The 21699-nt window shown below is 40.6% G+C and overlaps 1 protein-coding gene and 1 long non-coding RNA gene across 13 annotated transcripts in view; one reads left to right on the top strand and one right to left on the bottom strand.

Moving 5' to 3' along the window:
* The window catches only part of PTPRJ (protein tyrosine phosphatase receptor type J), a 74398-nt gene extending 61910 nt beyond the window's left edge, over window positions 1-12488 (top strand). For all 12 annotated transcript variants that reach the window (XM_068683496.1, XM_068683504.1, XM_068683507.1 and 9 more), the window contains 12 exons: window positions 1563-1764; window positions 1868-1986; window positions 2530-2617; window positions 3056-3097; window positions 4041-4128; window positions 5221-5311; window positions 6043-6116; window positions 6253-6387; window positions 6858-6977; window positions 7523-7683; window positions 7953-8088; window positions 8831-12488. In XM_068683496.1, coding sequence (XP_068539597.1) covers window positions 1563-1764; window positions 1868-1986; window positions 2530-2617; window positions 3056-3097; window positions 4041-4128; window positions 5221-5311; window positions 6043-6116; window positions 6253-6387; window positions 6858-6977; window positions 7523-7683; window positions 7953-8088; window positions 8831-9001 — 1427 coding nt within the window. In that variant the 3' untranslated portion in view covers window positions 9002-12488. The remainder of the gene's footprint in view (window positions 1-1562; window positions 1765-1867; window positions 1987-2529; window positions 2618-3055; window positions 3098-4040; window positions 4129-5220; window positions 5312-6042; window positions 6117-6252; window positions 6388-6857; window positions 6978-7522; window positions 7684-7952; window positions 8089-8830) is intronic.
* Window positions 12489-18239: 5751 nt separating this feature from the next.
* LOC137858175 (uncharacterized) lies at window positions 18240-21685 on the bottom strand. Its single transcript, XR_011097549.1, has 3 exons — window positions 21510-21685; window positions 19745-21282; window positions 18240-19612 (listed from the first exon to the last, which is right to left on the bottom strand). It is a non-coding gene; the product is annotated as an uncharacterized lncRNA (long non-coding RNA).
* Between the last annotated feature and the right edge of the window lie 14 nt (window positions 21686-21699).

Raw genomic sequence — 21699 nt, 5'->3', positions numbered from 1 at the left:
ACTTTCAACCAGTCCTGTTTAGTCTTGACAAGCTTTAGTCCATTTTTGTGTGGATTGTAAGGAATTCAAGAAGGTGGTTTCAAGATTTGAGGGAAATAAGGAAGAAAGATCCTATGTATGTATGGAATCAGATCAGTGCTTTGATAGGAGCAGAAAACCATCATTATGGCCAACCATCACTTCAGCTTTGTAGTGTTCAGATAGTATTAATATGTTTGTGTTGGGTTTCTCTGTCTTAAAATAGACATCATTACCTTAAGGAGAGACATTGATTACTTTATGCATTTGTCTATGCAGTTGTGTCTCAGGCTGTGAGGTGCCTTGAAGCAATAACCAAGACATTCACAATTTGTTCAGGATGTACATCCTTTTGGAATTGAAATGAGGGACTGGATAAGACATCTCAGGTGGTATTGAACACCCATTTCTAGGCAACTGAGTTAATTCCAGCCTCAGTTGCATTTAATGTAATCACATTAGTGCTTTAGAAGAGCCACATTGCACCCTGTTCCTGCTCAGTTACAGCTAACGGGAGCTTTGCTGTTGGTTGCAGTGAATATCAGATCAAACTTTGTCTATGGGACTATAGAAAACTTGTTAGAGCATTTCCACTTAGTAACCTTTCAGAGAGCCCCTTTGCAACTTCTCCTTTTTAATGATAAATTCAATACTACATCAGCTTCCTAGAAGAAGCTTTTAGCTTTGTAAAGCAATCAGCAGAAAGCAATATAAGCAAACTTCAGCCAAATGAGGAAGATGTTCTTCTTAGTTCGTTTGTCCTTGAGTTGTCAGACAGCTGGTGGTGTAAGCTGTTTTACCATGTCTAAGGTCATACATGCCTAAGCTGTAAAATCTGCCTCAGATTTCTTGGGTTCGTGTTTTAACAGCAGACACTGCACAAAGCAATGTTGTCTGGCACATGGTGTCCTACTGGTCACTGTTTGCATTACTCTGTTCTGCGTCTTTCAGACAAGAAAATGTTTTGGTCACTGATTGTTTTGTCCCACTTGTGTCTATGACAAGAGAAAGCAGAAAGTAACTTTCATTTCTCGGGGCATAAGTGCGAGACTTTGTCAGACACAGCAGCCAGTATAGGCCAGGATGAATTTAGCATCACCCTGAATGAAGCTTGATGTTGTTTGAATAGCACAGTGTTATCAAACACAAATTGCCCTTATTTTTTACAGTGTGTAGCATTCTCTACATTTGGTAGTTGATGGAGTGGGTTTGGACATGACTGACTTGTGTAGTGAAAATTGTCCACAAGGACAGCAGAGTCCACCACTCATATGCCTTTATTGAGAAGCTCCACTGTACATGGTAGAAGTAAAACCAAAAGGAGATGAAACCAAGTAACACCAGGGAGTAGAAGGGAAGTTAAGTAAATTGCACTGCAGCAGAGGGAATTTCTGAGATTGTCTGTTGCCCTCAGCCTTTCATTTCAGGCAGTACTTGCAGAGCAATCACAGCTGTGGTTTTTTGTGACACCCTCTCCAACTGCACTGTTGGTTATACAAACAGTGTGTGATGTGTACCACTTATATCCTTGTTTTTTCCTGAAGGTTGTCCACCTTTGAAGTCTAAATTGAACTACACATATGAAGATTTCAAGAAAAAGAAGACAGGCACCTACGTGACTTATGTTATAGAGACAGAGAAGGCAAAGCTACCTTCCTTCCGTTCTGAGCACATCATCAATGTAGGCAAGGGAAACACCATGTATGGCTACAAAAATGGACCATTGACTCCACTTCATTCATACAGGTATTTATCTCACTGCAGTTTAAACCTAAGCGTTCTAATTGAAGAGGTCACAAACCTTGCTGTTAAAATCATGTCGTGTGTGTTGTTTTTTTCCTCTTAACAGGGCAAGTGTTGCAGGCTTCACTAACATAAACTTTACTGCGGAAAACATCATTATGGAAGAATATAGTTATGTATCATTTTCACCCTGTTCTAAGAAGGTTTCGTTACCCCAGGATCCAGGTATAGTTAATGCAGGACTGGCAGTTTTGAACATACGTTGTGTGTGGAAATTCCTTAATTAATGGCAAGTTTCATGATAGCAAAACATCCGTTGGTCTGTCTGCAATGGACTGTTCCTTTTTAGCTTTGCAGTGCCACTGCTCCATAAATCCATACCTAGCTAGTTCTGCAGGTGAGCTGCTGGTTCTTCTTTTTTTTTTCCATACATGACTTCCATTTGAGAAGTAACCAAAACCTATGCTACTGATGTTGTGCTGAAAGGGATTGGATGACACAGTGTGACTTTAGTACAGAAACAGCAAAAGCAGTTGTTGTCCTAACAGTTCCTGTAAACTAGAACCAAATGTATTGGAATGCAAATACTGATCCTGCCAAATACTGATTCAATACTGGTCCTGCTAAAGGATACAGTAAAGAAGAGAGGACACTTAGGAGAGTAGTGTGTGTTCTGTCACCTGCAAGGGTCTCTTGTAGTATGTTGATTGATTCAGAGCATTGTCAAATGTAAATCAATGATGAGTAATACTTGTTCTCTTTTATAAGGTGTTATTGCTGGAGCTGTTATTGGATGCCTTTTAGCTATATTGGCTGTAGTCGCTATAGTGGGTTACATATTCTGGACAAGGAGAAGGTAACAACATGTTTGTTATTTAATTTGTTGTGTTGAGGAATATCAATATTTCACTGCTCTACCTTTTTATTAAAAAAAGGTGTCTGTTCTTGTTCACTGTCGCCATGATGCTTTAAAATACATTCTATTCAAAATCTTCGTTATACATCAGAGCTGATACATCAGACTAGCTAAATGATTGTTCAAACCCATTGTTTTGAATAATTTTGCTCTGGTTCCAACAGAAAGAAACAGGCCCACTGCAAAACATCATTGAAAGAATGAAAAAGTTTTTTATTTTCACTGCAGGTGTAAGGTTTGCCTCAGGAATTTTTTTTGCACAGATTGAGATGATTTCAGACAAGAAATTGTTCTGAGCAAGCACTTGTCATCAGAAATCTCATATGTTCCATTAAATTCTACTGTGAGCCTATTATGTTGTTTTTTTTCTCCTCATAGGAAAGATAAAAGGAATACTGAAGTGTCCTTTTCTCCAATCAAGTAAGTCAATATCCTTTCAGATGGTGTTTTCTGAGCTCAAGTGATATGTGCAAAACTTACTCTGAACCCTGGTGCTTGTTTTCTGTGCAGTTTTACGTACAATTCTGCATTATTAACTCCTCATGAAACTTAAAGACTCAAGCCTGCAGGCTAGAAATAATTATATTGATCAAGACTTCCACAGCTGCTACAGTGATCTAAGTGCTTGCTTCATGAATCACTATTAGATAGACAAATGCCCCGTGCAGTTTTGAAAAATAGGATGTTTGCACGAAACACAAGCTTCTGTACACATTAAAGAAGCAATCCAAATTGTTGGTAAAGAGCTCATAAGCAAAAATCTGCACTGAATTTTATGGCTACTTTGCACTGAGCTGTTCATTCAGATGATGATGTGATTGTAATAGCCCACTAATAGGTAGCCACAATATCCTGGAAATCACAAGCAATTGAACCAGGTTATTGGCTCATGCACCAATTTTATATTTTTTTTTTCTGATGGAAAGGCATGGCCTGAGCATGCTGTGAAGTTCCACCTGTGTAGACTTAATTAATTGATATAAAATGCACGAGGGAATGGGGCCGATCCGATGGAAGGGGAGCACAGAAATTGCTGCCTGACACCTTCTGTCATATCCTTCTCATCAATAGGATGCCCTGTTCTCTTCTTGGCTGGCACAGATCAGTTAAATGCTCTGCCTTGATATTCTGTCCCCTGTAAATGCAGTTTTGTGGGTGCTACTAACAGTCATGCTTTTGTTCTTAGATTCACATAGTGAAAAGTACAACTGCATGTGTCTAATCATCCTTTTTTCTTCCTCCCTTCTCCCGCTCTCCCCTGAAGAGTAAAGAAGTAAGTAAAGCACATTTTGTAACACATTAACTGAATTCATGGTTTATTTACCTAGTATCAGCTACCAATACATGGCTTTTCTCATTTTAGATCAAAAATGATTAAAGTGGAGAACTTTGAGTCCTACTTTAAGAAGCAGCAAGCAGACTCCAACTGTGGTTTTGCTGAAGAGTATGAGGTGTGTGTCCTCAGTCGGGAGAGCTTTGTGACAAATATTTTTGGAAAGCAAATTAGCTTTCCTTTGGAGTGTATGTGAGGTTTACTGAAGGGGAGGAGAATAAGGGACCTTTTACAATAGACATTATTAAGCTGCATGTGAGCTCTAAGTTTAGTTGAAGTGCATGATAAATTCTTCACATCCTGAACCATTAAATCTGCCTGTAAGCTATAGCATGGCCTGCTGCTCAGAGCTCTTGCTGGAAACAAGACCTCCAGAGTCCTTGCCCTCGTTGCACTAGTGGTATTTGTACTCTGGGAATGCCATTTACCTTCTCTACACTTTGTTTATTTCATCATTTTTTTCCTAAACAGCAAGACAGGTCATTCACTAATAGCAAGCTTCTTTAATGTATTATGTGTGATTTGCAAACCACACCTGTGAAAAAATTGAAGAAAATAAGCAGTCAGAGAAAAAACAGAATTTCCTTAGTGACCATAACTGTTTCTCTGTGAAGTGTGCTAAAGCTTAATTTATATAGGGTACAAAAGACAGTAATCAGCTGTCATCACGGACGGGTTCTGTGTTGTAATGTCTGCTGTTGAAAAAAATCTTACTTTTTTCCACTTCTCAAAGTTACTCACAGGTTTTATTCTTTCCAGAACAAAGTTTGTCCCTTTTACTATACCTGGCAGGCTGGTGCTCCACCCTTGCCCTCCTCTCAGACCTTGCTTCCTTCTTCAGTCCTTCCATGATGTAACTTGCTCCATTTCTCTCTGTAATGCCAGCAAAGCTCATGCTAAATGATCTGCTGCCTTGGAGTTAGAATGGGTGTGCAATCAGTGTCAGTGTTAATGTATTTCTACAAAACTATTTCTGGGCTTTAAACATGCTATTACTCTTCCATTCTGTATTAATACTTTCTCTATCAGCTTTGTTACTATTACCCTCCTGCTCTCTTTGTAGAAAGCAGATTTTTGTCATCTATCCCAGTTTTACATGTCTACTTTTACAGCAAAGGCCAAGGTTGTTTGGAATATTTGCTTCAGTGATGTGTTTCTATACAATTATTAAACCAGGACCAGGTGCTCATGGATCTTTCTTTCACTGTAGGAACTCAAGTCTACTGGTGTTCATCAGACCAAATCTGCTGCTGAAAACCCAGATAACAGGGGGAAAAATAGATACAATAATGTCTTACCATGTAAGTTATTCTCTCAGATTTTGTTACTTCTATTAATTGAGCTTTTAGGTGAAAAACCTTGGGTTTGGCTAATTTCGTTTTAATATTAGGTGAAAAACCTTGGGTTTGGCTAATTTCGTTTTAACAGTACCCGGAGGTTTCAAAGGGGAATTACTGTTGCCAAGTTGGAAAAAAAATCAAATTGGGCTGTTGTTTTAACTTGTATGAACATACCAGTGTGAAATCACTGTACAAACAAACCTAAAGAGCTTTCCTTGAAAGTTATAAAAATATTTTCCTTAATTAAATTGTTTTCATTTTTCATTTGTGAGAAACTTGCAGTCCAGATCTATCAGAACAATAAAAAAAAATATATTAAGACATTGCTGGACAGCTTTGCAAACTAAGAACCTGAACCATGCCAAGCTATCTGCAGGCATCCCAGCAAAGTGAAGTGTTAAGGAAGAATTGGATTAAATACAAATCATTGTGTTTGTGAGAAAACAAATCGTATTTAAAAATATGTTCAGTGTTCTGAATTTATTGTTGCTGGCCAATCCTTTTTCTGAAGACCTTCATGATAAAAGCCTGAACTACTGCTACATCTGATTCCTAAAACTATGTTCTTATTCTTAGAATGCCCATCATTCTAAAACACCTTTTATTTAGAAAATGTGTTAGAACTGCAGTATTTTGCTGAAAATTTCTGAAAGTTCTTAAATTTATAATTTTCTTTTCCTCTCTTTCTGCAGATGATATTTCTCGTGTTAAACTTTCAGATCTAAACTCTGGAAGTGGTGATTACATTAATGCAAACTATATGCCTGTAAGTTGCTTCATTAGTTGAGAAGAAAAATAATGTGTATTTTTGTGATATAGGCTTAACAGATCATGTGATTTATAAAATTGACTTTTTATGGCTCATGGACGAAGGTGTGAATGTGTATATTTTTTCTTCTTAGGGCTATAGCTCAAAGAAAGCATTTATTGCTGCACAAGGTCCTTTAGCCAATACTACAGAAGACTTCTGGCGCATGATTTGGGAAGAGAGTATCTACTGTATTGTTATGTTGACGAAATGTGTTGAACAAGCCCGGGTATGGTGGTTTTGTTGTTATTTTGTTTAGCATTAATATTAAAACTGAACCATCTCTTGAAGACAATTATATCTCTTCTAATTTTGTTGTTACCCTAATAAGTTGGAGATTGATCACTCTTAAAACAAGCATCTAGTTAATAGAAGATTGTTTTCTGAGTTCAATGAGCACATTTTTTTTTCCCCTTTATATCTTCTGACTACCAGACTCAGGAGGGTTGTGCAATCTCCATTTTTAAGATTGGTTCCTCTCCATAGAGAATGATTTTAATAGATCTGCTCTGTCCTTAGGATAGGACATTGGGAAGGGTGAAATGCTTCCTAGCGTTACTTGAGGGTGGTGCGTTATTTAAAACTAACAGACAAGGCCAAGGTGGAGTCACAGGAAACTACCTTGGCATGATCTTCTGTTTTTTTCCCTGTGTTTCATTGCTCTGTGTAATGTGTTGAACCTTTTAATTCTCTTCTTAGACAAAATGTGAGCAATATTGGCCAGACAAACAAAGCAAGACCTATGGTGACATTGCTGTGACAGTGGTCTTGGAGACAGTTCTTCCAGAATGGACAATAAGGGACTTCAATGTAGAAAATGTAAGTGGCTGTCTAGTTGTTAGTTGTGTACAAATATGCGTGGAAGTGGTTTATTGAGTCAGTGACTTCATGTGTCAAGCAACACTGGAGTGACAGAATATAGTAACTTCACTAAAATTTAGTCAAATTCAAAGTTATCGGAGTGGAAGGGATAAAAGCAGTGGCAAAATCCAGCCTGCTAATGGGAATTACTGGTTTCCCCATCAGTGACCCTTCAGCATGTGTCTCCCTGAGACTTCCACAAAAACTCATGCTTTATGCAGATATTTGAATTATCAATTATCAATTAGCCCCATCTCTGTCAGCAAATGTAATGCGGCAGAGATGATCTTGGAGTCAAATGAAGAGTGAAAGGAAATTATTTCTAACTATTCTCTACTACAAGGGAAGGAAGAGGGAAATTGGAATATCATTGATCAAAGTCCTGCACAGTTTGTAATGTGCAATTTTATTGAAAAGTCTTGCACAGTACGTATGGTAGGAAGCACTTCTGCTGCTCTTTTGAAGCTCTTTTGTTTTCTTTTTTTCAATGTGTATTTCCCTAGGCCAACACAGGGGAGAGCCGCATAGTGCGTCAGTTCCATTTCACCTCCTGGCCTGATCACGGAGTACCAGAGACAACAGACCTGCTCATCAACTTCAGACACCATGTTCATGAATACAGCAGTCAAAATCCTATTGACTCTCCTGTTCTAGTGCACTGCAGGTATGAAGAACAAATTTGTGTTAGACATGCTTTCATCTTGTGACTTTTTAAGAACAGTTCTTTTTCAGTGTGATTCTGGGAGTCCCAGAAGGGTGTCCTTCCTCCATCTTGGTCATGGTAAAACTCACGTCTCTGGACTGCAGAGGCTTTGATACCTGTGCCACTGAAATAATAGAAAGCATATTGCTAACTTCACTGGCTTTTTATTAGGCTACAGGTGAGCAGGTGGTTGAGAGAAAGCAGTAAACGTCTTCCCTGTGTCATTGCAGTGCTGGTGTCGGGAGGACAGGGACATTCATTGCCATTGACCGCCTGATTCAGCAGATTGAAATGGAGAATACGGTGGATGTGTATGGAGTGGTGTATGATCTTCGAATGCATCGACCGTTAATGGTGCAAACTGAGGTAAGATTTAGATTTTCATTCAGCAGCATGTTTCTTCAACATGCACAATAATCCAGGAAAGGTAGACTATAGACTGTAGCTCAGAATTACAGGAAGATAAGACTTTACAGAGGAATCTAAAAATCGCCCTCATTTAAACTTCCCTGCTTCCTGCCCTATTTCTTACTATAAAAGTATTTTCAGCTAAGGTTTATTTAGTATATCCAAGCAATCTCTTTTTGAGGGTAATTTGTTGGACTAGCGTTTGCGGGTAGAAAGAATTAAATCCTGAAAATTTACTTTGAAGCTTGTTCAACCCATGTGAGTTTTATCTTTATAGCCACAAGTCAGAATTACCTTCAGTCAAGAGGTCTCTGCGTGCATCTTTTGTATTCTGCAGGAACACAGGCATTCCTGCAGGAAGTACTGCTTTCATCTGAAAAAGCATGTGGATTAACTCAAGCTGATCTGGAAAAGGCTGTAAAATCTCCATCATGAAAGTCTTTTAAGAGGATGTTAGGCAACATAGTAAATTAGATCCTTTTTTTTTTTTTTGCTGAGGGTTCACAAGACATCATGAGGTCTGTTCTAGTCCAACTTCCTATATACATACAATTTCTAAAATGCATAAATAGACTGTGTGTGAAAACATGCAGTGCAGTACCTCCAAAAACTGAAACTTATATTCAGGAGCAGAACTACTTCCAAAATCAGGTATTTGCTAGAACTTTCTTAATATCCTTTCTTCTTTTTCTCCCATCAGGACCAGTACGTCTTCCTAAACCAGTGTGTCATGGATATTATTAGATCCCAGAAAGACAAGAAAACAGATCTTATTTACCAAAACACAACAGCAATGGCAATCTATGAAAATTTCAAACCAGAGCCAGTCCCAGTCCCAGTCTTTGGGAAGGCTAACGGCTACCATGCATAGCCTGGAAGGAACGCAGTGTCCAGAGAGGTGTTGTCTGCGCATAAGAAAGGGAGACGTTCTACGTATGTTTTCCAGGATTGTGTGCAGTGTCTTACATTTGGTTTCTCCAGTTTTGGCCTTATATGAAGATGTGATCTACAGGAGGACAAAAACAGTGCTGGCAGGAGCCAAGGATTGTTATAAAAAGAAAATAGTTAAAGTTAACAGAGGAATTTTTGCTTTTTCTTGGGAATTTAACAGTACTGATAGGTGAAATAGCATTTACAGTACGAACAATGAACTAGAATTTCAATATTAAAATAATAACACAAGCTTTTTATTACAATTTTATATGATTTCATTTACAGACACCAGGCTTGTGGGCTGTTTTAATATATTTAATTATAAGTTTCAGGAACATATTTTATCTACTGTATCTGGTTACTTAGCTAATAGATATGTGCCTCTGTGATCTTTTTTTTTTTTTTTTTCTGAGTGTTCCTTTTTATTTAAAAAAGGACTACAAACACCTCCTCCAAATGGACATTTGTACTTGGAAATTGTGCCTTTTCTAGTTGCTACTCTAGAAAAAAAAACAGCAGAGATTCTATTTTTGTACTGAAACTCTTAATGAGAACACAGATTTTTAAATAAGGCTTATGTCAAACCTAACTGTAGTTGCACTGTTGGCAGGACTCTCCAGAAGTTTGGAGGTGAGCTTTGTTTTTGCATTTCACCATGAATATCCCCTGCCTTAATGTTTCAGTGCCTCTGCTAGAGGAAAAGGAGTGTGGTGTGTCACTCCGAGCTTTAACTATAGTGAAAAACTGAGCAAGTGAGTATGTGAATGTGTGCGCGGGGTTGTGTGTGGGTGTGTATGAAGGATGGAATAGCCCCTCCCTGTTCCTGGCTGATATTCCTGTTTTTATACAATTTATAATGATTTATTTAAAGGTGCAATATATGATTTACTGAATAATGATCACTCTATTCTAATAGAGTTTTACTCAGGTCGGTGTCTTTTTATTGTTGTTGTTTTTCCTCAAATGTATAAATCTGTGAAAATGTTGAACTAAGGTTCCAGGTGTCCAAGCACTCCCAAACAGATTGACTGGCTTTACTGTTTCTACCAAAACAAATTGCACAAAGTTCTGCTGTAAAGACCAACTTCTCGGTTGATTTAGCCGTTTAAAACTGAGATATATGTTACCTGCCTGCATCTCATTGATCTAATGTAATTGTTTTGTAATTGTTTGCAATGTACTGCTGCTGTTATTTTAACTGGTCCTTTTAAAAATAGAACAAACAAGCAGAAAACCCCTAGTTTGCTGGTTTTGCAAGGCAAGGATTTGATTGGATTTTGCTGGTACATAACTGCTAGACTTATGAAGGCATTACCGATGAAGGACTTCTTAAATAGTTTGGGGGTGTGTTGTTTTTTGGTCTTTGGATCATTGCACTGGTTGCATTGCAAAGGAATATGAAGTTTATGAATAATGCTATAGAATAGCTCTAAAGAAGTGAAAATCTTGTGAAGGTTTAATAACCAGAGTCCCTGAAGTTCTGCTGCTTTTTGTTTGTTTGTTTGTTTTTTTAGCAGAGTTGTCAAAAATAGCTACATATATTAGGTGTATATGTGGTATTACAGTGGAACCTGTCAACCTCACAGAATCCACTGTTAGCAGAAGAAAATGTAGGAATTCCTGGTGTACAACTGTAAATTTACAGATAACCAGAGGAATTTTTCACACCCAGTGTGAAATTGTGGTGTGCTAGGTGAGCAAAACTGGAGGACAAACCACAAAATGCTTCAGTTCTTTTTTTTTTTTTGTAGCAGCCACTTGTGGGTTCTTGAATATTTTTTCTTTCTCTGATTTTTTTTTTTAATCAGTACACATACACACAAAAACAAAACAAAAACCTCCAAACCTAATTCATGAGGTTAGCAATCCTGCCTGACTCCATCCAAAATGGCAGTCCACATAGTTGATCTCACCCAGCATTCTTCCTAAGCTGCTGTCAGATGACAAACAGAAGTAAACCACTGGGACCAAACTGAACCATTCCAAAGGAACTGGGAGGAAGAAAGGCCTGCCCCTTACAGTCATGTTATTTTTTTCTTCCTTTCAGTCTTCTAAGTGCAGAGCACAGAACCAGTTATTCCTTATTCCAGGTCCTGCGGAAACTTGCTGCCTTAGGGTGGTGAATGAATGCTCTGTTGCTTCAGAAGTCCTTGTTTTATACAGCACGGAGGAGAGGGAGATGAATCTTCTACTTTAGATTGTGTTTGCTTTATATTGCAGTTGAACATCAGAACCAGATAGCATCGTGTTTCTGTCCAACCACCTTTTCTTGCAGAAAACAAAAGTATCTGTCCCATTCTTTTGATGTTGGAAGTCTCAGTGTCACAAAGTCTCCATTGTGTCAGCATCTAATGAATATCCATTTTTAATACCATTGTATCTACTTCAACACTTCTGTGATTTCCCAACACTTAATCATTGTGAGAAGAGGCAGAAGTTTGAACTAAATGACCTGTTGATCCCAGGGATAGGTGAAGGGCCTAGAGAGGAAGATGTATGAGGAGCGGCTGAGGGCACTGGGCCTGTTCAGCCTGGAGAAGAGGAGGCTGAGGGGGGACGTCATCAATGTCTACACTTCATTGCAAGGGGGAGTGGAGAGGCAGGTGACCTATTCTCTGTAAACACCAGTGACAGGACCACAGGAATGGTGTTAAACTGAGGCAGGGGAAGTTTAGGCTGGACATCAGGAAGAGGTTCTTCACCGAGAGGGTGGTTGCACACTGGAACAGGCTCCCCACGGACGTAGTCACTGCACCAAGTCTGTTTGAATTTAAAAAACAATTGGACTGTGCACTGAGTCACGTGGTGTAAACTTTTGGGCAGACCCGTGCAGTGCCAGGAGTTGGACTTATGGGTCCCTTCCAACTTGGGATATTCTATGATTCTATGAAAAGGTTGGAAAGGCTTAAAATGTTTTAAATGAAGTTGGCTCTATTGTCTCTGTGAGTAAGTAGGCCATGCTTCATAGGATATCTATGCAGGAAGAACAGGATTACAGGTAACCTTTCTACCAGGGGTCTCTTGTGGATCCTTTTTGGCCAATGTGACTTGAATCCTGGCAAATATTTTTTTCCCTGCATTCTGATGTTCACCGTGTTATAGTTGCTGAGATCTCTCTCCTCATTCAGTGTTTTCTCTTGCTGTTGCTCATCTAAACTGATTTACTTTCCAGGCTCAAAGCTCTACTGTGTGGCAATGACATCTCCTGCATTTCTGTTGTATACTTCTTCCCATTTGGGGCCTGCTTAAGAAGGGAAAAGTTGATGCGTTTCAAATAAGTGACTGTTAGTTAAATATCTTGATATGATGTACAAATTTTATTGTTTTCTTATTTGTTGTACAGGAAATTTCAGCACGTCTATAATGTTTTTAATTGATTTGTTTTTAAAAATATAAAAGTAACAATTAAAAAGCATCATCCTAGAGCACTTTGTCGTTTCCTTTCTTAGAGTTTTGTTTTCAGTTTCTTTTGAATTAAAATTAATTTGCCAAAACACCTGTTTCATTTAGAAAGGCTTTAAAATGTGCAAGAAAAGTGGGTTCCAACCCTTTCAGGTGGATTATGAGATGATTTGTGTTACAGTCACGGCTCCCTAAAGGTTGTTATTCTGACATTGAGACTTGCATAGCAGGACCAGGACATGACGTTTCTCTAAACAAAGAATTTGCACCAGTTGAAGGAATAATACCTTAATCCAAGCTCAGTCAGAAGTTTTCTACTCACTGAAATAGCCATGGCTGAGGATCGGTGTTTGTAGGACTTGAATACTTCTAGAAAAACAAGAGTGAGTATTTTTTCATCCCTTGAATGGGATGTTCTGTTGTCACAAGAGAAAGCATAAAAAAGGATACTTACAAAGAAAATATCTTTGTGATAACAGACTTCTTGATTACAGATTACCTGGCTGTAGATGCATACAAAATACCTCAATTCAGTCAATTTCTATTAAAATTCTCAGTCTCCATACCTGGTGAACATTATCCAAATCACTCCCCAGGAAAATCACATGCCCAGAGAATGATTCTGGCACTCAGCAACTCTCCAGTTCATCTCAGGGTGCTGACATTTACTGCAAAATCTTGTGATCCTCCACGGTAACCCTACTGCAATTTCTGAAATGACTGAGTGGTGAGATAAGAGCGAAGTGATTGTCTTGTATTCTTCCACTGCAGCTGATTACCATTGCCATGTGCAATAAGTTTCAGGGAGGCTTTTAGGGAGCAAGATTCCTCACTTTTTACCATATATCACATAGGCTTGTTGTTTGATTTACTGAAATTCAAATACTTCAAACTGTTCTGGCTGCCCTTAGAGACCATGGGGCATGTGAAAAGCTGCCTAGAGTTACGCATTCTCACAGCTTCCAAAATACCACTGTTATTGTTTCAGCCATGTACAGGTTTTAAAAGGTGGTGAATTACCATAGAAGCTCCTGTCACTTGATAAATATTTCTGGTAGATGACTGTATAATAGTATGATGCATCTGTTTTAACAAACTGTTCACATTTATTACATAGCTATGCCTGACTGGATGACAGAAGTTTCACCTGGCAGAAAATGTCTCTTGCATGCTAACCCAAGGCAGGATAGCATAAGTGCATCCTCACTGTACAACTGCAGCTTGAAGTAACTAAGCAATATACCTCTAACATATAATGTTTGCTGCTACAGTTCTTGAAATCACTTCTGTGTCTGCTGACTACAATGAAAACCCATCTTTTTTCAGCTTGATTTTACAGACATTTCTTGCAGGCAGGGGTTTATTCAGTCTTACCAGCTTGTTAGTAGCCTGTTCAGGTGGGTAGAGTTGAGCCAGTGTATCTGGAAATCAAATTTTGTACCTGGTCTTGTCATTTATTGTCATTTATTAGATTTACTGCCTTTGAGACTAAAGAACTGGAGGTCAGAGAGAAGAATGTAATGTTTTTGTCCTGTTCTTTATTTGATAAATGGGATGCAGTCAGAAATGCTGCTGCTCTTTCATGCCCTTCCTGGCTGGGTGTTACCAGGCAGCAAATGGAGTTTGGAGATGAACAGATGTGAATGTTCTTGCAGAACGAGAGTAAAAAATGGAGTCTTGGAAGGGAAAAAAAACACTGGAGAATTTTGCACACTGTGCTTTTCTCAAGCAAAAAGAAAAATCTTCTTAGTGTTGGGAAAGCTACTAGGCCTTAAAAGCTTCTGGGTGATCTGGGGGAGAGGAAAAAAAAATAAATACAGTTGTTTTTGTTCAGGGGCAAAATGAGGAGCAAAGAAAGAGCAACAGTTTACTCACTTCTGAGGTAGGTACAGCATTGTCCCACTTCTCATACCCACCAGAGAAGTTAGTTTTTTTCTTTTTCAATTACTGTGGCACTGCTTAGGGAGTCCTTTTCAGTCCTCACACAACCAAAGAAACCTCCTGTTGTTGAAACCTCTGACTTTGAATGGTTTTGTTTTCAGCAATTTGCAGAACTGTTTGTGGAGTTGGTTCCAAACGTTGTCACCTCAGTACTGTGCTTTGTTCCATTCTCCCTCCTTTCATCTTGGGGAAAAAAAACTGCCCACGCCAGCCTCCTGCCTGTGCAGGCAGAGGTAAATGAAGTGCAAAACCTGCCTGGAAGGCACCAGGAGGAGCTGCTTCCTGCCTGCTTTGCTGGCAGAAGCGAGGGGGCTGTTTGTACATCTCACATGTGGAAGAAGCTGGGAGCCCCTGTCAGCCTGTTTCCTAGATGTGAAGAAAAAGGTTCAGGATCCAGGCCTGTTTTTTTTTTTTTTTTTTTTTTTTCTTTCCCTGTTGCTTACTTCACTGCATTTATTCATCCAAATACCTTTTCCCAGTTTTCTTTCTTTTTAAGCTAGTAGATAACATCCCCCAACAGCCAGAAGCAAAGCTAACAACTGAGTCCCCCTCATGAAGAAATGGTAGTCTAATTTGATCAAAGTGAGTTCCTTTAACTCGCATCCTACCTTCAGCTTTCCAAGTGACGGGGGAAGAGCCAGATTCTCTGGAGTGATGTTCTGGACATAATTCTAGTGTTTTGTGGACATCCTTAATGTTTTAGTAGTGCTTGGAGAAGACTGCAAGCACGTTGCCATGTGCTAGAGAGGCAGTGCTCTCACACACTGCTATGCTTCTGTCCCTGTTTTGATGTAGAGCAGGATGGGCAAGAAGATGTGTGCTGAAATTTTAAGAAAAGGTATGAAAGATTTCAGGACTTGTTTTTCATTGACAGTTGTTTCATGTGGTATGTCCAATGCTGGGAATGCATTACAGAAGGAAAACAGGCTCTGTGGTAAAGGCTGATCTAACATCTGCTCTGATTAAGGTATGTGTCCACCTAAAAAGCGATGGTTGGAACTGCACAAATGTATCCTGTTCATTTCTGTTTTCAGCCTCCAGGTGGCACGCGATACCATCGTTCTTCCCAGGGAAAGCTGCTCCTGCCAAGCCGCTCACTTTCCCTCTCGCTTCCCAGATGCCGATAACCTCCCTCCACCTCATGTGCTGTTTCCCTTTCCTTCTCCCTGTGCTGTAGGTGCAAAGCCCCTCCCCACCAGCCCTGGCTCACGTTCAGCCAGATGCAGCATGCTTGTCTATAGATGTACTCCTGGTTAGATGACGTGTTTCAGAAACTGTAAGTTCAGCACTAGCCTGACAATGCAAAGTAGCTGGTGACTATGTCAAACAAGCCTTTGCTTCCTTGAGAAGTCACTTTTACACTCTTGGCAATGCCTAGACATTTTCTGATCGTGTACCTAGTCCAAGGTGTAATAGCTCTGGTGGGACCAGTCTGGAGCTGGTTTATCAGCTGTGCTCATTTCCCTTCCTTATGAGTCTGCTCTGCAGCTGTTCCCAGCAATAACGGATTTATAAGATAGCTGAACACGGTGCAGATACATCAATAAAAACAGGAAACAATGATGCGCTTGCTTGTACTGCTCAATAAGTGTAACAGTTAAAAGGCTATTTCAGTTAATGGATCTGTTTACATGCACGTGTGTAACACTAACCATGATTCTCCCATGCCTTTTACATAGCTCCTTGGGGAGGCTTTAAATGCACCTTTTAAAGCATCTGGCAACATCTGCTGGGTTACTTTGGCTTCTTCTGTCTCCAACCTGAAACACAATGAGATGTCAAGGCAAAGCTCTAGTGGCAGATTCTTTTTATTATTTTTTTACAAGCACAGCTATAATGGAGATAGACATATAAGGGAACTTTAGCAAATGTGCTAAATCTACTGAAATACACATCTAAATCTACCCAGCTGCTTACAAACCCGTACACCTTTCAGTGAGGAATAAATCAGAACAAGAAATAACATTTCACATCCCAACGTCCTGTGCTCGTAATTCAGCATCAGGCCCAGGGAAGATCTGCTCTGGGCAGGGTCTACTACGGCCAAACAGTTCTCGGGTGCTAGTCCTGGCCCAAGTGATGCTCCTAGCATGGATGGTGACAGCCCAGCTAGGCATGTGCAGGAGAAAAGCTGAGAGCTGGAGGTCACACGTAGGCCACTTACCAAAATACCGAGAAAAATTTCTGAACAATAAGGATTAGTGAAGCCTTTAAAATCATCGTAATTTAATAATAAGCCAAGCCTAAAGCTATTGAATTGTTCTTCTTCTACATTCTGATCTCCTAAAACATGACTGGGATGCAAAATAGGTTTCACAGTGTTAGTTGTAGTGAATATTTTCATTTGTCAAGCTCAGTGCCAGCATTGCCACTGATGCTGCAGCTTGGTATTTTGAAAATGAGCTTTTTAGATTTTTAGAAAGTATTGCCTTTAAAAAAAAAGCGCCATCAAACAAAGCTTTGAACAGTTCCACAGTGCCTGTAAAAAAGCTTTCTTGGGAATTTCTTTCCATTTTATTTTTTCACCATTTGGATGTTTTTAAAACAATTTCAAGTAAAGATTAATGTTGATTGTTTCAAGTAGGATTAAAGATTATATGCCATTTTAGTTTCTTTAAAACATTTTGTAGCCAAGGGACTGAAATCCTCAAAAATCCAAAGAAAGCACCGATTCCAGTCACATGTGGAACGTGATGTTGGCCCCACTCCCCTCCTCTTGCAAGTCACACAGAGAAGGAAGAGGCACGCCCAGAGCAAACAGTTTGAACGTGGCCTGGACAAAATGGGCAAGCTTTTTTTTTTTTTTTTTTTTTTTTTTTTTTTTTAATAAACAAAATTAAATGTGAAGCTAGAACATGCTGGGTCATAGACCAGAGAAGCTAAAAATACACAGATGTCAGTCAGTAGCATGCATTTAAGCTTTCTGCAGATGGTGACCTGAGTTGCTATCTAGAACTGGACACAAACTGTAGTAATGCTGGTAGCTCCCCTTTATGCAGATTTTGGTATTGAAATAGGTCAGCACATTATAAGACAGCTTTCTCTTATGTAGATTTATATTGGAATGTTATTCTACGCAGCTGTAGAAAATATATGCTTTTTCCTGAAGAGCACAGCACTGAGCCATCTCTCACATGTATTTAGGTCCTCAACCTTCTATTTCGGAGAGAGAAATCAGACGGTTGGGTTTTTTGGTGTTGTGGTGTGGTTTTTTTTTGTTCCCCCCCCCCCCCATCTAGCCAAGTTATTCTACTGTGTTGTAGGAGTGCATAGCTGCACAGGATGAAATTTTACAAGTTAGTTTGAGGAAGACATAGTGTTTTTTCTAAACCAAAGCCTTAAGGCTCTTTGAAAGTTGCTGGCTTTAACTGATGTTAGGAGAGGTATGATGTAGAGAGGTATTATTCTGTACAATACAGGCAATTCATTACAGATAAAACATAACTACGGTTACAATGTATTGCACAAAGTTGTAAGTGTTTTTACTAGGTAGAGCCAGAATCTGTGTGAAGACACAATGAGCACCCTGGTCTGCAGAGGCTGCTCTCCCAGCACTCAGAGAAAACACGCTATTGCAATTTTTTACTGAACTGTTCTTTCACTTAGCAGACACTTAAATTTCTAAGGTCTTGGCTATTCAGTTTATTTCAGAAAAGGCAGAGTGCCTATTTGGGAGTCGAGCTGGCTGCTTTCTGGGCGGGGGAACACAGCCACTGAGGAAGGAAGGACCCATCCTGGTGAGACCTCACATTCCACAGCGTGACTGGATGAATCAAACTACTAGCTGAGTGCATCATGAGATAGCAGTGTGATGACCATGGTCACCCTACCAAACAGAATTTGCAATTGTCTACCATTTTCTGGACTTCTTTTAGATTTTTTTATTATTTTTTTTAGAATAGAGTTAATTTTTTTTTAATTTAAAAATATTCACAAGTAGTTTCTTTCAGCAAAACAGGTAGAAAGAAAATAAAATCAGATAGGTTTGTAGGTGATTCAAAGTCTGAGCAATGAATTTCTGCATTGTGGACAAAAAAAAAGTCAAACAAAAAAAACACCACCACAAACAATCACCATTAAAATACTACGAAGAAGACTAGCAAAATGAACTGATACCTTTGCCAGCAGCCACACTGCAGTGCTGAATCACTTCCCAATGGGCTGGGGGAAGCAAAGTCTGCTTCTGCTGTGCTGGTGCTGAGGGACTGTAGTGGAAAAAACCTGCATGTTTTACTGCAGGTGTGCAGTGCAAATGTTTGCAGAAGGGAGGCTGTAGTGCCTCCTGTTCTTGCATCACACCATAGAAAATGGAAATAAAAAAAATATTTATCACAGTTAAATAATTCTACTGCAACTAATATATCATCTTAATAATTTGGGATTGTACCAAAAATGAGCAGGTAAACAGGAAGGTGAGATGAGTACGAGTCTCTCATCAACCTCCACAGGGAAGGCATCATACTCAAAGCTGACTGTAGCCTTTTAACTTTGCTGGCGTGCAAGGAAAACTCTTCCACACTAATAGTCAAATGATAATTTCCCATGATTGAAAGGCAGGAGCTGCTAAGAATAACAAAGTGAGCTTCCTTTGCTCTCTAAGACATCTGCCAGCACTGTGATCAAATCATGGCTTTCCTTGGCCCCCAGTCAGGAGGAAACTGCATATTCTTGATCAAAAGCACAGTCTGCTTGGGTGGAGACAATTTAATTATTGGTGACAAATCTGACAAAAGTTCTTTGAAGTAATAGTCTTCAGGATGGCTCGGTATTCACATATGGGGGAAATCAATCAACTAATTACAGTTGTACTAATTACAGTACATCAATCAACTAATTTCAGCCTCAATGATGAGGCTGAAAAATGGGGTGAAAAGTGGGGGTGAGAGCTGTGTGAGGTCACGGGCAGCAGGCGTGAGGGTGGCCAGACTGGGAGGACCTGTGCTATAATCTGCCAGTGGGAGGAAGAGATTTGGGGTAAATCAGTCATCCGTGTCTTGCCTGGCTTTTTGATCTGGTTCTTGTTATATAAATGTGACTGAGGGGCCTGGTCAAGAAGTCAAAGTTGATAGAGCTGGATCTCACTGTAATGCCTGCCAGCCTTCCCAAGGAGCTAGCAGGGCTCTGCCTCCCTGGCAAAGGCTGGTCCCCAGAAGCAGCCCAGGACCTCCCACAGCCACAGCAGAAGAAATCAGGAGATACAACAGGGCTGTAACAGACAGGAAAACCCAAAGGAATTTATATAGTTAACTGAAATACCACCTTCTCCTAGGGTACTCCACAGCAAAGGCAGGAAGCAAACACAGAAAACTCTGATTAAGTGATTAAAGTCTTACTATACCTGTGCAAATCCCTCTTCTGTAAGCTGACTTGTAATCAAAAGGAGGTTTTGTGAGTATCTGGGGCTTGTCTGCTTCTCTGGTGAGGCAAGCAGCAGATGCAGGGTGGTATTCCATCGCCCAAGCAGTGCCAAGCACCACCTTGAACGTGCAACAGAGGCCGTGTATGGCAGGCATGTACAATACACAGGAGGTCTATGCCTTTCTGCAGCAGCCGGGTGCTTAAAATGGGCTAAGCCCTGCAAAGAGGCACCTGCCCTTCTGTCAGGAACGGCCCTTGTACCTGCCAGCCTCACTCCAGGGATGAAAAACTGGCCCCGGCCTCTATGCCTTCCATCTCCAATCCTCCCTGCTCTGCCAGTAAAGCAAAAGCAGGCACAGCCCCTGAATGCAGCCGTGGGACTGCTGCCTGCTAGCGGGCACAGGGAGGGCTCATTTCAAAGGAAGGAAGTCATGGCACCCAGATGGATCCCCCCTCTGGCAGCAGATGAAAACTCTGTGGCTTCAGAACAAACAGATCAATTTTTGCATGTAGGAATTCGAGAAATCAGCTGCATGATGTTATATGAGCTGGAGGGGAAGCCTTAGAAGTAAAAAAAGCACATCACACATGATGCATTTGCTGGTGATGCTGACTGAGGCATTCTGTGCTGAGTGAAATCGCCATACAGCAGAGGTGAGGAAACAGAGCCAGCAGATTTATACCTCTTGTATGCAACGGTACGTCAGTGTTACTAAAAGGAGGAGAATGCTCTTAAAAAGAACCACCACCACCACAGCCTGTTTTGGCTGTTCAGAAATGGGAGCTGGAATGAAATGCACGCAGTGGTACCTCATGCTTCAACCACAGAAGCCAGTAATAATCTTACTGTTCTTGGGTTCATTTGTGTCTATGGTCTTGAAATCTGGGAAGCTGACTCGGGAGCAGACTAATATCAAAGGTTTTCTTCTAAGGAAAGCTTCGTGGTCCTTACACGCAATACTGTTAAGCACAAAGGTGAATTAAAGCATGTGTGAATAACCTTTCTGAAGTCAGAAGGCCATTTAGTATTTAAGCATACATGCTTGAGGACTTTGCTGAATACAGCCCTGTACCCAGGGAGGAGATACAGAAAGACCCCTACTCTGGCACTGTGCCCCCTCTTATCAGCCTGCAATAATATAGGGGCTAGTGCTTTTTTAAAGCTTTCTCCTGAGCACATACATAAGGGCAAAAAGCCTCTAGTTTTCATCTTAGTGGCAGTTGCACCAAAACAAGACCCCTGTGGCATTAGCAGATGAGAATGGCTCTTAAAATACTGTCTCACAACAGCACTGTACACGATTATACCCAGGAGTACCCTGAAACAGTGGATTAAACATAGCAGAGGTGCTACTGGGGCAAATGTAGGTGTATTTGCTGCCCTGAGGGAGCTCACCTTGAGGTACAGAGATGTGGAGCAATTTGAGAGCACGTGCTGGAGGGAGTAACACACACAGATCTTCCCCACATAAAACAGATTAAAAGATGACAAATAAACAACGGAGAAACACCATAAACCTTAGGAAAGATAAAAGGACAAGCGCCTGTAGAGCCGTTTCTCGCACTTTTCTCGATTTTTTTCCTCACTTTCCTTCACTTTCCTCAGCCTGTACCCTATACCCCTCCCCTTCGCCCCCTGCCCCCCCCCCCCCCCCCCCCCCCCCCCCCCCCCTCCCCCCGTCAGCCTCGGCCGCCCCCTGAGGCGGGGCCGCTGAGGTACTTCCCGCGCTTCGCGCGCGCCTCACCTCACCTCAGGGCTGCGGTCCGCCCTCACGGCCTCGCACCTCGCTTGCAGGCGCCCATCGCTGCGATCCGCCCCGCATTCTCCACCGCTGGGCGCTATCCTGCAGCCATCGGCCGGTCCCGAGGGGACAGTGTTACTAAAAGGAGGAGAATGCTGCAGCTTTTAACGAAAAACACAAGGGGACAGCTAGC

Source organism: Anas acuta, chromosome 5 (genome assembly GCF_963932015.1).
Source record: "Anas acuta chromosome 5, bAnaAcu1.1, whole genome shotgun sequence".
In the NCBI taxonomy this organism is placed as follows: Eukaryota; Metazoa; Chordata; class Aves; order Anseriformes; family Anatidae; genus Anas; species Anas acuta.
The sequence above is the reverse complement of the archived record's forward strand: the minus strand, read 5'-3'. Positions and strand labels throughout refer to the sequence as shown.